Source organism: Macaca mulatta, chromosome 1 (assembly GCF_049350105.2).
Source record: "Macaca mulatta isolate MMU2019108-1 chromosome 1, T2T-MMU8v2.0, whole genome shotgun sequence".
NCBI classification, from domain to species: domain Eukaryota; kingdom Metazoa; phylum Chordata; class Mammalia; order Primates; family Cercopithecidae; genus Macaca; species Macaca mulatta.
In genome coordinates this window covers 115,190,879-115,205,123 of record NC_133406.1, presented here as the reverse complement: position 1 = coordinate 115,205,123, position 14,245 = coordinate 115,190,879, and the positions used below count along the sequence as shown (strand labels likewise).

Sequence of the window (14,245 nt, the reverse complement as noted above, 5' to 3'; positions counted from 1 at the left end):
TAGTGAGCCCAGATTGTGCCACTGCACTGCAGCCTAGGTGGCAAAGTGAGACCGTGTCTCAATTAAAAGAAAAAAAAAAGTCGTTGGTGAACCTGGGAAAGGAAATTGCTGTTTCATTGGCTGAGCGCCGCATCAGCTGGGTTGTCGCCCAGCGATTTTCCCATGGTGATCCCAGTGGGGTCTGGATATCTTGTTGCCTCCTATGTTGGTTGTTTGACGATTTTTGGTTAAATTGACTTTCAAATATTCACAGAATTATGATTATGTAACTTTTGCTCTCAGCCTTGCCACATACTACAGTTACATTTGTTTCCTGTATCACTTTATTTTCTTGAGTGGATAATTACCAAGGTTCAGCTGGATGATGTGGTCCAGGGGAAAACAGGCAAAGGGAAGGAGCTGACAACTGGTGGAGGTCAACTTTCACTTCCCTACCAGGAGGCTCTGGCACTGTCTGTGATGCTGCAGAGCAGCTCTAGCTGGATCAAGGGCATGACAGAAGGAAAGAATTAGGGTATTTGAGAAGAACATCCATAACTGATGGTACAACCATGGATGTGGCCCCAAATTAGGCTGGCTGGAGGAGAGTGAAGGAGGTTTCCAAGGCCATCCAGGAAGAGAAAATTAGGATTATTGAGAAAGTGCTCCTTTCCGCCTTTCCAACTCCTCCTCCCACCATTCCACACGCCTTGTGGATGCTTTCTGCAATGCAAAGCCCTTCCTGGATGTGGGTCAAGTGGTCAACTCTCCAGGGAGGTGGAAAGGTGCTCAGCTAATACTTTGGATGGGTTTTGTGACAACATGAACTTTAGCCCCAACCCTTCTCCTGTGTGAATTTAGCTCAGAGAAAATAAAGAAAATTCACCTCAGAGACAAGAAAGCCCCTCCTCAGGCCTGGAGTCTCTGGAGAAACAATCAGAAAAAAAAGAGGAAGCCAGTGCCGGTTAAGCACAACTGAGAACTCCTGCTGAGTTTTGGTTTAGCTTACTGCCGGCCCGGTTCATTTCCAGTTTGGGACATGTGGGTGCATGTTGAGTTTGAAAGCTTCTCTTCCTGGGGTATGACCTGTGCCCAGAAGCACGTCTTGGGCCTGATCTGCCGGTGGTCCACAGCAGACCCAGCAGTGGTGTGCAGGCAAACATGTAACAGTCTGCCCTGGGGCTGGGGGTGAGGTTGGGGGAGCTCTGATTTGTAGCATTTGCCCATTTCTGCAGTGTCAATATTCCCATGGTGGCTGATTTCTAGCTCTCAATATGAAGTCACTGTGCAGTTGGGAGGAGGTGAGCCCAATCAGCTTTTGTAAACCAGTAGGACCTGGCTCCAGCAATACCACCGCGTGAGCAACCTCTTTGGCTCACAGTGCAAGAGCAGGAGTAACCAAGGCCTTGGTAGGTTCAGCAGATCAGCTCTTGGTTCCAGATCTAAACTCACTCTCACTTCTCTACCTTTTGGAGTTGGAGTTTCCTTCCCTTGTAAGGCTGACTATGGAGTACTCAGTCTCCCCACCTTGTCCTCTTTGTTGCCCCCTGAACAAATTTCACAGGACATGTTTTGTTCAAAGACATTTACTGTTAACCACTAAGAGGAAACATGAAGATGATTAACATTCCCAGAAGTCTCCCAAAGCCCTCCTTGTCTTGGGTGGCCCTGGGAGCCCTTCTCAGATCACCTTGGACATGTGCTGAGCTCCCCTGATGTGGACTGGCTGGCTCCCCATGGGATCGTGGGACTCCCAGCACTTTGGAGTGGTGCTGTCCGGGCTGATTCCCATCTCGCCATTCTGGATGAGGAAGGACCTTCTCTAGACGTCAGATCCCACCTGAAGATTCAGCCCCTGCAGGTGTACCACGGGCAACTTCTGGAGGGCTCCTTGTCAAACTCCTGCCAAGGCTGCCCTGCCCTCAGGAAAGCTGGGTTCCTTGACCTGCAGAGCTAAGGGTCAGAGGCAAGCTAGGCAAGAGCAGCTGTGCATAATAGGGGGGTGGTGGGCAGACCCAAGGGGACTTGGGGGCAACCCTGGCCTCATTCCATGTGGGAGTTACCATGATATAGGCCCAGCTGCCAGCGTCTCTGCTTTTTCAAGAAAAGCTGGCGCAAATCTAGACTTTTATGTGAAAACTTCTAACTTTCAGATGCTGCTATCGTAATTTATAAAAATACTGCCTGAGCCAAACCAAATGCCTCTGACTGGATCCTATCCTGTGGGCTGCCGGTCCTGCCCCCTCGTTCTCAGCTCATTCCCAGGCCCTCCAGGAGTCTGCTGCCTGTCTGCCCGCCGCAGATCTAGTCTGTGACTCTTCCCAGATTAGCCATTTTTTTCCTGGTTCCCTCTGGGAGGGACCTTCTTGAGATTCATTCTACACCTGGACACCCACAGAGGACTCTTTGAAAAGGAAAGTAATTGTTGCATGTTGAAACTAATGAATCAGCTGGCTCTATGGTACCTCAGGGTTTGTGCTTCATCTGGTTTCTAAGGTTTTTGGTCTTTGTTACAGGAGAAAGGTGCCAATGGGCAGCTTTGGGAAAGGCACAAACCCACCCTCAGACCGTCCAGGGCTGGTGAGGACTCACCACGACCAGGGAAAAGACTGTCTTGACAAAACACGGGGCACAGGATGGGAGCTAAAATAAATGGTTACTGAGCGCTCTGCCCAGAGGAACCCTGGGAGGCTGGACTTGAAGGGCCCACTGGGCCATGGCACAGGGACTTTTTGCCTAGGGGAGCCACACAGCTGGTAGGCAGGAGTTGGCTGTGTGGGCAGCTGCCGGTGTGATCACAGGGCTGATGCAGGGGTCTCAGCAGGGGACAGAAACAGGAGCTCTGTTGGGACTGAGGGGAAACCCGAGGCCATTCCACAAATGTCAGAGCCCTGACCACTGCTCAACTAGAACTGAGTTCCTATTTGTGAAATGCTAAGGGGCAGCGAGGCACGACCTCCAGGCTCAGAAAGCTGTGGTGACATCCTGAAGGGGCGTGTGTGTGTGTGTGTGTGTGTGTATGTGTGTGTGTGCGCGCGTGGCGCGCGCGCGCATGCGTACATGCTGAGGTGGGGCTCAGAGGCCCTGGCCAGCCCTGTACTGCAATCTTCTCCTCCTTAAATCCAGATCATAGCTTGAGAGGGGATACTTTCAAACTAGTGGGACAGCCACACAGTGCCACTAGCATATCTGCTTTACCAGCTTGGGGTACAAAGTAAGGCCACTTTCCTGTTAAGAAGCATGTTAAACGACTGGCACCCCTGACATCCTGAGCCCCTTTCTCCTCTGAGAACTCTGAAGCAGGGCTGTTCAGGTGCCTGAGCCAGCTCAGGGACCACGCTCCCGAGGCTTCCAAGTACAGGTGATGTGGACTTCACCAGCTGCTGAGGATGCCCAGGAACCAGCCCCCTCCCTCAAGGTCAGGGACATCCCAGGGTTGAAGTGTGTTCAACACAGGCTAACAGATGGCTATGGAGCAAGTCTCATGGCCCCAGTAGGGCACTGTCCTTGCTGATAGTCACAGCAGCAGGTGGACGAGGGTGGGGTGTAGGCAAGTCCTCCTCAGGCCCCAGGAGGCTCCTGTGGGGCTCTTGAGCACTGTCCCTGCAGGGGAGCCTCCCAAGGTTCTCCCCCAGCCACCCCTACCTACCTCTGTGTTCCCCAGACAAGGAGCCCTTTCCCTCTTTGGGTACCTTTCCCTTCCAGATCCCCATAGCCACGGTTCTCTACCTCCCCTCTCCCCAGCCGGTCCTCAGGACTCTGTTCAGTCAGCGCTGGGGAGGGCCCCTTTCTTCTCAGAATTCTTTCCATTTGAGCCCAGGCAGGAATAATTAGCAACTGAAAAACAGGTACTTTTTCCCCTGGGGGCTGGTAGGGCTCTATCTTTGGGCTTCTAGAGGATGAGGGAAAACAATGACACTCCATTCTTTGAGTGCCCTGAAAAGACTGGGTCATACTAAACCAGCCTGACCATGGCTTTCCCTCCTGGAAGCTGGGCTGTCTGCAAGTGTGTAGCTCTGAGGCTGTCTTGGGTTCTGTCTATGAAGACATAGAAATAATTCATTGGGAAGTCCTTTCCTTCCTGTGGCTGTGGCTCCTGGCCTTCAGCAGCGCAGGGAAGCTCTGGAGTTGTGGCCTCCTTGGAGGGGCACTTCTGCTGCCCACAGCTGGGCACTGGGCACATGGCATGGCCACTGTGCCTTGGTGGCTCCATCAGCTATAACCGCTTCAGTGTAGAGTTTATTGGTGCCAGGGTGAGAGAGAAAGCCTTGCGCTCTCCCCAGCACCCTCTATTAGCCTGAGCTGGCCTGACTTCTTGGCACTGTGGGCTTTCCTCTCCGCCCCACCTTCAGCAACTGCAGCTCCAGAGTTAACTGGCTCTTTTAGTACATGCACAGGCACATGCAGTCACCTACACTCACATAGATACACTCACACATCCACAGATGTGGATGTACACGCTCACACACATACACGCATGCATGCATGCATACTCACACACGTCTATACAATACACACACGGGTGTGCGCACACACTCACATACACACAAATACATGCACACTCACACACATACATAAACTTACACACATAAACACAAATGCACATACATGCACATACACACATTCGCATATATATCTGCTCACTCCCACATTGACTCTATAATACCTCCATAATACCTACCACACACAAGCACACACAGACCTTCCAAAGTCTGTGAAGGGAAGGAAGACTGTGTATATGTTTCTATGTGGAGGAACCTTGGAATGAGTTTAAGAAATTGTGATGTTGATAGTTATTGCATCATGCATCGTTCATCATAAAGTTTTGCTTCTCTTTTAAAATGTAGGTATTCTGGCTGAGCTGGGTGGCTCATGCCTGTAATCCCAGCACTTCGGGAGGCTGAGGCAGGAGAATTGCTTGAGCCCTGGAGTTCAAGGATCAGCCTGGGCAACATAGTGAGACCCCCCCATCTCTGTTACAATAAATAAATAAAATAAAATATAAATATTCCTGTGAAGGGTCATAATGTAAGAGTTATGTTACATTAGTTTATTATATCATACAATAACATAAAATTAGTTATTGTATTTTACTTCTTAGTTTAAATGGGAACCTAAAGTAGATTTTGATAAGGAGAAGGGCAAAATGATGGCAAAGGGGACAACCTTGTATCTGAGCTTATGAAAGAGAAATTTTCCCTGGATGCATAATTTTGCCAGGTATCTCGTCCCTGAAAGGGCATGACTGGACCAGACGAACTGACCTAATCATAGGTGAAGCCCCACAGAACCCTCAGACTGAATTTGGAGGTGCTTCCAAGAGCTTTTGGTTCAAGTCCCTCATTGTAAAGAGAAGAAAACTCAAGTTCATTGAGGTTACGTGACTTGTCCATCCACACATCAAGCCTCATGGATGGCATTTCCAAAATCCATCTCAATCTGTTTTCTCCTTCACCTATCATCCACATATGAAATCCCAGGAAAGACTCTAATGTTAGGTTATGTGCCTCCTGCTTGGACTAATGTCTGTGGTCAAGGGGGTGGGGAGCTATGCTGATCAAAGCTTGTCAAGTGGCCAGGTTTGACTGGCAGTCCTCTCACCCAGCTTGACTCTAAGGGCTTTCTGCCAAGTCAGCATGGTTCTGTTTGCAGAAGACTGGGAGGAAGGGACAGAAGATGACAAACAAGAAAACAACTGGTGTCCATGATTATATCTTAGCAACAGCCTAGACATTTCTGACCCAGAGATGGATAGGGTGGGGGTGATGGAGGAGGCGTGTCCCCATTGTGAAGATTGTGTTTTGGGAGAGAAGGGATGAAACAGAGACAAAATAAGAGAGGGGAGGGGTGAAGGTGGTGTTTCTGGCTAAGGCTCATTTTCAAGTGCTACAGTTCGTGTTTCAACCCTAGAGTTCTTTAGAAAATCGCTAAAGTTTGCGGGGGGTGTTTTATAAATGAACTGAGCACTTGGGTGACTTTATGAAAACATTTTTCCTATATTTTAGATTTGGGTGAAGTAGATATTATTCCTGAATCTTGTTTCTAGTACGTTTTCCTTTTGTCACCTTTATCTACGCCTGCTGAGATTTTTTTTTTTTTTTTACCTGAAGAACAATAACATATTTCAGAGGCAATCAATGGCCCAAGTGTTGTCTCCTAAATTAGAACATTTATTTCATTTCTATTCCCGCCTCGGCTACCGTACATTAGGCTAATGTATAATTAGTGACCACTCTGTAACATCCACTCCAGTCCTTAACACTTTTATTTGCTCATTACTTTATTATTCTAGAGGAGTTTTATTCTGATCCTAACATTGACACTAATGATATACCACTATCAAAATTTTCCTTATTATCAAAACTTTATCAATTTCTTTTTTTTCCTCCTAGAAACAGGGTCTCACTCTGTCACCAAGGTTAGAGTGCAATGGTGTGATCATGACTCACTGCAGCTTTGACCTCCTGGACTTAATTGATTCTCCCGCCTCAGTCTCCTCAGTAGCTGGGACCACAGGTGCATTCCACCATGCTCAGCTAACTTTAAAAATTATTTGTAGAGATGAGATCTTGCTGTGTTGTTCAAGATGGTCTTGAACTCCTGGGCTCAAGCAGTCCTCCCACCTTGGCCTCCTGAAATGTCGGGAGTATAGGCGTGAGCCACCATGCCTGGCCTAACTTTATCAATTTCTTGATCAGGGTATTATTTTTTATAAAATATAATGTTTTCAAAATTGCAAATGGGAAACTCTGGCCTTAAGTGCAGTGATAAAGGAAATGTCTCTTCCACCTCTGCCTTCTCCAAGATCTGTCACTTACACCATCACACCTTTACGCACTTCTGTGTTGGTCATTGTGGAGGGGTAGTGAATCCTGATGCTGGAAGTTTGGGATCTGAAGCCAGGAGGACCCAGATACAAATCCCAGGTTTGCCTCAACTTCTGCGTCTGTAAAATGGGAATAATAAGAGTACCTACTTAATAGAATAGCTGTGTGATTTTGGGAATTTACTTAAGCCTCACAAAGTTTGCTCACATGTAAATTGAGGCTATCAATAGTATCTAAGGAGTAAAGAAGGTGACACAAATAATGTGCTTACACAATGCCTAGCAAATTGTAACTGAGTAATAGCTATCACTCTTTTTTTCACAATTAATTACTTGTATTGCAGTAGGTTTGAACAACTCAAGAGAAGCGTTATGGGCCAATTCATCTTTTTTTTTTCACTTGCAGATGGATACTGCCTCTTCATAAACAGCCTCTGTATGTCTTCTTTAACACTGCTTCTCCCAAGTAGGGTAAAAGTCTTGCATTAAATCTATTGCACATATGCTCATGAAAAGGTTAAGGTCAGCTGCCCCTGGAAGTTGACATTCCTGTTTTTGTCCCTCCCCATCTGCACTTGGCCAGACTGCTATGCTCTGGAAGCACAAGTGTGAGGACTGGGGAGGGCTGGCAGGAGGCGCGTGAACTGCCACAGTTCAAGGTTGGGCACATGTTCCCAGGGCAGCCAGCAGGGACCTTCATTTTCATTAAAGTCATTCATAACTGTGCATACACTATTTGGGGTGTGAATACTGGTCTAACAGAAGGTGCCCCAAGTTTAGTATATGAGCTGCAAAGCCACCTCCAACCTGTGCAGGTAGGCAACATGTCATTTCCTACCCTGCTTCAGGGTTGCTCCTCCTGGCCTCCTGTAGGCAGCCCAAGAAGCCAGGAGCCACTAGGGCCAAGGGGGCAGCCCCAGCTCCTCACGTGGAAAACAGGGTGGGAGGCTGCTGAAGGGCCCAGGGTGGATGCTGGTGCTGCTGTCACCTCTGCCATGTCTCCAATGGCTCCCTGTGGTGACTGAGGCACATCCTCCACTGAGCCTGTCTTTCTTCCGTGGTGATGGCTACCCAAGCACACCCTTGCTTCCATGATGACAGCCACCACTGCTTTCTCAGGATCGGGTGAAGAAGTTCCTCTCCCGAGAGTGAGGCTCACCTCTGGGTGCTCCTAGTAGGTGGGCCTGGGTTCCCACTGCTACGATGCTTAACAGACAGACACAGTTCTTCAGTTGTGGTCACACATGGCCGCTTCTCCTAGTTCAGACTCCGCCACCCAAAGGGGCTGAACGGGGCCCACGTTGGAGGTGAGCTACTTCATGGCCCTGACTCTACAAACCCCTTCCCCTTCCAATTCTTGTTCCCTGCTCCTGCCTCTTTCTGCTCTCCTCCCTCCTGCTGCAACTCCCTCACTCCACCAAGCTGCTTCTAGACACATTCCAAAAACTGTGAATCGCTTCTCTTCGCCATCTTTTCTCCTCCTGTGGAGCCTCCGCTATGTTGCCCAGGCTAGTCTCGAAATCCTAAGCTCAAGCTATCTGCCTGTAGTCCTACCTACTCAGGAGGCTGAGGTAGGAGGATCACTTGAGCCCGAGTGGTTGAGGCTGCAGTGAGCTGTGATTGTGCCACGGCACTCCAGCGTGGGCAAACTGTGTGATCCTGTCTCAAATCCATCCATCCATCCATCCATCCATCCATCCATCCATCCATCCATCATCCATCCATCCATCCATCCATCCATCCATCCATCCATCCATCCATCATCCATCCATCCATCCATCCATCCATCCATCCATCCATCCATCCATCCATCCGGAGGAGCTTTTTGGCTTATTAGCTTGTTAAAAAATTAGAGAATTAAGTAAGATTCAGGTCATAGTACTGTAAGATTTTAGAGAGTTAAAGATAAGTGGGATGAGTCTGAAAAAGTTCTGCTGGTGAAGGGAATGTTTAGGAAGGACCTGAGAAGGCAGAAATGGGAAAAATAATATATATACTTTCAAGGTCCCTTGGTTGGGCAATTTTAATTTAAGCAATAAACAATATCTACAAAACACTTTAAAACAAAATATCACACACGCGAGATTGATAGTTTCCAGACCACTTAATTTTAACAATTAAAAGTTTTATTTAGTATCAATACAAATAATATTTTCACATTTTTCTTTTTCTTTTTTTTTTTTTTTTTTTTTTTTTTTTTGAGACGGAGTCTCGCTCTGTCGCCCAGGCTGGGGTGCAGTGGCCAGATCTCAGCTCACTGCAAGCTCCGCCTCCCGGGTTCCCGCCATTCTCCTGCCTCAGCCTCCCGAGTAGCTGGGACTACAGGCGCCCGCCACCTCGCCCGGCTAGTTTTTTGTACTTTTTAGTAGAGACGGGGTTTCACCGTGTTAGCCAGGATGGTCTTGATCTCCTGACCTCGTGATCCGCCCGTCTCGGCCTCCCAAAGTGCTGGGATTACAGGCTTGAGCCACCGCGCCCGGCCTATTTTCACATTTTTCTACTAGAAAAATCTTATAGTAGTATTTAAAGCGAGATCAGTGAAATTGAGCATGTGAGTCGCTGTTTTAATTTTGTAATGTGGCTGGCAAAGGGCTCCTGGTAGTACAAGTGTCAGCTCTGCCATCTTCTTATTGTTTGCTTGTACTTGCTTTTTTTTTGAGATATGTCTCACTCTGTCACCCAGGCTGGGGTGCAGTGGCGTGATCTCGGCTCACTGTAACCTCCATCTCTTGGGTTCAAGTAATTCTCCTGCCTCAGCCTCCCGAGTAGCTGGGACTACAGGTGCCCGTCACCATGCCCAGCTAATTTTTGTATTTTTAGTAGAAACAGGGTTTCACCACGTTGGCCAGGCTAGTCTCAAACTCCTGGCCTCAAGTGATCCACCTGCTTCAGCCTCCTGGAGTGCTGGGATTACAGGTGTGAGCCACTGTGCCCAGCCTCTACTTGCAGTTTTAGTATTATCTTTTTTGTTTTTTTAAATAGCTTTGTTTTGATAAAATTCATATAATACACAATTTACACATTTAAAGTGTACAATTCAATGGTTTTTGGTAAATTACAATAACCTTCTGAAGTTGTGGTAAAATATATGTAACATAAAATTCGCCATTTTAACCACTTTTAAGTGTACAATTCAGTGGCAGGAATTACATTCACAATATTGTACAACCATTACCACTATTTCCAAAACGTAATAATCCCAACTCTGTACCTGTTAAACAATAACTCCCCATTCCTGCCACTCCCCTGCCCCTGGTAACCTCTAATATATTTTCTACAATTTTGCTTATTCTAGATATTTCATGTAAATAGAATCACACAATATTTGTCCTTTTAAAATCTTATTTCACTAGCATAATGTGTTCAAGGTTAATCCATATTGTAGCATGTATCAGAACTTCATTCCTCTTTATGGCTGAATCATATTCTATTGTATGTATATATCACATTATGTTTATCTGCTAATCTGTAGGTAGACATTTGGGTTGTTTCTACCTTTTGGCTATTATGAATAATTCTGCAATGAACACTGAAGTACAACGATCTGTTGGAATCCCTCTTTTCAGTTCCTTTGGGTATAAGCCTACCACTAGAATTGCTGGGTAATTCTGTTTAGCTTTTGGAGGAACTGCCAGAATGGTTGCATCATTTTGCATTCCAACCAGCAATGTATGAGGGTTCCAATTTCTGATTATTATTATTATTATTTTTGAGATAGGGTCTTGCTCTGTTGCCCAGGTTGGAGTGCAATGGCATGTTCATAGCTCACTGCAACCATGAACTCCTGGGCTCAAGCAATCCTTCCACTTCAGCCTCTCAAGTAGCTGGAACTACAGGCACCTGTCACCATGCCTGGCTAATTTTCAAAATTTTTCTTTTGTAGAAATGGGGTCTTGCCATGTTGACCGGGCTGGTCTTGAACTCCTAGTTTCAAGGGGTCCTCCCGCCTTGGCCTCCCAAAGATTACAGGCATGAGTCACCACCCTCAGCCTAATCATTTAAAAATGTACAACTCATTGGCATTTAGTACATTCACAATGTTATGCAACTAGCACCTTTCTCTAGTTTTTTTTTGTTTTTTTTTTTTTTTGAGACGGAGTCTCGCGCTGTGTCACCCAGGCTGGAGTGCAGTGGCGCGATCTCGGCTCACTGCAAGCTCCGCCTCCCAGGTTCACGCCATTCTCCTGCCTCAGCCTCCGAGTAGCTGGGACTACAGGCGCCCGCCACCACGCCCGGCTAGTTTTTTGTATTTTTAGTAGAGACGGGGTTTCACCATGTTAGCCAGGATGGTCTCGATCTCCTGACCTCGTGATCCACCCACCTCGGCCTCCCAAAGTGCTGGGATTACAGGCTTGAGCCACCGCGCCCGGCCACCTTTCTCTAGTTTTAAAACTTCTTTATCACCCTAGAAAAACGGTACTGTAAGTAATCACTTAAATCACTTCCTGTTCTCTCCTCCATGCCCACCACCCTCATTCCCCTAGTAAGCACTGTATTAGTCCATTCTCACACTGCTATGTACTGCCCGAGACTGGGTAAATTTCTAAAGGAAAGAGGTTTAATTGACTCACAGTTCTGCATGGCTGGGGAGGACACAGGAGACTTACAATCATGGCAAAAAGGAAAGAAAACATATCCTTCCTGACACAGCAACAGGAAAGAGAAGTGCTGAGCAAAGCGGGGAAAAGCCCTTTATAAAACATCAGATCTCATGAGAATGCACTCACTACCACTATAACAGCATGCGGGAACCACCCCCATGATCTAATCACCTCCCACAAGGTCCTGCCTCCAACACATGGGGATTACAATTTGGATTACAATTCAAGATGAGATTTTGGGTGGGAACACAGCCAAACCATATTAATCACTAATCCACTTTCTGTCTCTATGGAGTTGCCTATTCTAAACATAGTATTGTTTTCTTTCACTTAATGTGATGCTTTTGAGGTTTATCCAAGCTGCAGCATGTTTCAGTATTTCATTCCTTTGTATGGCTGAATAATAGTCTATTATATGTATGTATGTGTGTGTGTGTGTGTACCACAATTTGTTTATCCCTTCATTCATTAATGGCCATTTGGGTTGTTTCCACATTTTGGCTATTACAAATAATGCTATTATAAACACTAGTGTAACAGCTTCTGTGTGGATGTATGTTTCATTTCTCTTGTATTTACACCTAGCAGTGGAATTGCTGGGTCATATGGTAACTTTCTGGGGAACTGCCAAACTTTTCTGTAGCAGCTGCACTATTTTGTATTCACCCAGCAATGTTTGAAGTTTCTATTTTTTTTACATCCTCCTTGACACTATTTTTAAAAATAAAAAATTATAGATTAGCCTGGCCAACATGGTGAAACCCCATCTCTACTAAAGATACACCAAAAAATTAGCCAGGTGTGGTGGCGGGTGCCTGTAATCTCAGTTACTCAGGAGGCTGAGGCAGGAGAATCATTCGAACCTGGGAGGCGGAGGTTGCAGTGAGCCCAGGTCACGCCATTGCATTCCAACCTAGGCAACAAGAAGGAAACTCCACCTCAAAATAATTATAATAATAAAATAAAAAAATTATAGGCATTTTAGTAGGTGTGATCATTGTGGTTTTGATTTGCATTTTTCTAATGATTAGTGATGTTGAGGATCTTTTCATATACTTGTTAGCCATTTCCATATCTTCTTCTTTTTTTTTTTTTTTTTTGAGACGGAGTCTGGCTCTGTCGCCCGGGCTGGAGTGCAGTGGCCGGATCTCAGCTCACTGCAAGCTCCGCCCCCCGGGTTTACGCCATTCTCCTGCCTCAGCCTCCCGAGTAGCTGGGACTACAGGCGCCCGCCGCCTCGCCCGGCTAGTTTTTTGTATTTTTTAGTAGAGACGGGGTTTCACCGTGTTCGCCAGGATGGTCTCGATTTCCTGACCTCATGATCCGCCCGTCTCGGCCTCCCAAAGTGCTGGGATTACAGGCTTGAGCCACCGCGCCCGGCCTCATTTCCATATCTTCTTTGGAGAAATGTCCATTCAAGTTCTTTGCCCATTTTTAAACTGGGTTCTTTGTTGAGTTGTAAGAATTCCTTATATATTCTGAATGCTAACACCTTTTTTGGCTGTTTTGGAAGGTCACTGTTGGCAGGCTTCTCCCTACGAGGATTCAGCAGTGAGGAAGCAGAGTATTCGGGGGACAACTGCTTCTTCTGGAGGGGAGAGAATGGGATGGAGTTCAACGGCAGCTCTTTATGTCAGACTTTTAGCAGGATTCAGCTTTATAAATATGCCTAAACAAACAAAATAACAGCAGATGATTATTTGTCAACTGACTTCAATCTGATGGACTACTCTAAATGGAAAGACATATACAAAAGAGGGATTAGATTCACATTTGTCCCTTCAGTCTATCTGTCCACTCTCATTTTGCAGCCAAATTAAGAATCAACTTTTGACTATCACAATACTGTATTACCTCTCCCTGGGTAACCAGGTCCTCACAACTTGGCCATTTCATGGTTCATTACTACTTCCATTAGAGATAGTCAGGGAAATGAAAAGAACTAAAATTACAAGAGAGCCATTTGGCACCTTTATGATATTGAAAGGTTTAGTGAGACAAGAAGTATAAACCACAGCCTGGAATGGAGTTCTTAAATTGACTGTGGATTTAAATTATTATTTTCCACCTGCTCCTTTTATCCGTCATTCCTGCAAATGCTTCACACTTAAGAGGAAAAATAAATTTCTTAAACAAGATACAAAAAGCATTAGCCATAAAGGGAAAAATGTAATAAATGCAACTAAATTGACATTAAAAACTTCTGTTCATAAAGAAGATACCTTAAAGCAAATAAAAGACAACTTACACACCATAAGAAGGTATGTGTGACTTATATATCCAACAAAAAAAAATTGTTCTGATATAAAATATACAAAGAATGTCTATAAATCAGTAAGAAGATGAGAAATGGAAAAAAGCTAAACAAACAAAAATTTCACAGAATGGGAAAAAATATGGTCAATAAACATATGAAGAGACACTCAACCACATAGGTAATCAGAGAAATGCAAATCAAGATCACACCGAGAAGTCATTTTATAATCATTTGACTGGCAAAAACAATGAAGTCTGACTTCACTAATTGCTAGAGAAGATGGGAGTCTAAAGAATCTCATAATTGCTGGTGGGAGTTTAATTTGGTACAGGCTTAGAAAACAATTTTGCATTCCTCTGTAAAGCTGAACACTCGCAATACTCTACCACCCAGAAATCCTATTCCTAAGTATATGCCAAGCTCTTGCCCATGCACACCACCAGGAGACATGAACAAGAATGTTTATAGCAGCCCCGTTGGTAATAGTCAGAGGCCTGTCATCGGAAGAGAGACATTCATTGTGGGATAGTCACACGTGGAGTATTACACGGTGGTACAAACAAGTGAACACAGTCAACAACA

At 45.7% G+C, this 14,245-nt stretch overlaps 1 protein-coding gene across 5 annotated transcripts in view; it reads right to left on the bottom strand.

Annotated features, from left to right (window-relative positions):
• Positions 1–1,549: 1,549 nt before the first annotated feature.
• THEM4 (thioesterase superfamily member 4) overlaps positions 1,550–14,245 on the bottom strand; it is a 53,539-nt gene continuing 40,843 nt past the window's right edge. The window contains exons 6-7 of one of the 5 annotated variants that reach the window (XM_077946744.1): positions 6,798–6,925; positions 1,550–1,932 (exon numbers count right to left, since the gene is read on the bottom strand). In XM_077946744.1, coding sequence (XP_077802870.1) covers positions 6,810–6,925 — 116 coding nt within the window. In that variant the 3' untranslated portion in view covers positions 1,550–1,932; positions 6,798–6,809. Of the gene's footprint in view, positions 1,933–6,226; positions 6,926–10,674; positions 10,861–11,179; positions 13,076–14,245 lie in introns of those variants that run through there. The other 4 variants (XM_015152327.3, XM_077946748.1, XM_015152329.3 and 1 more) reach the window with 4 other exon arrangements.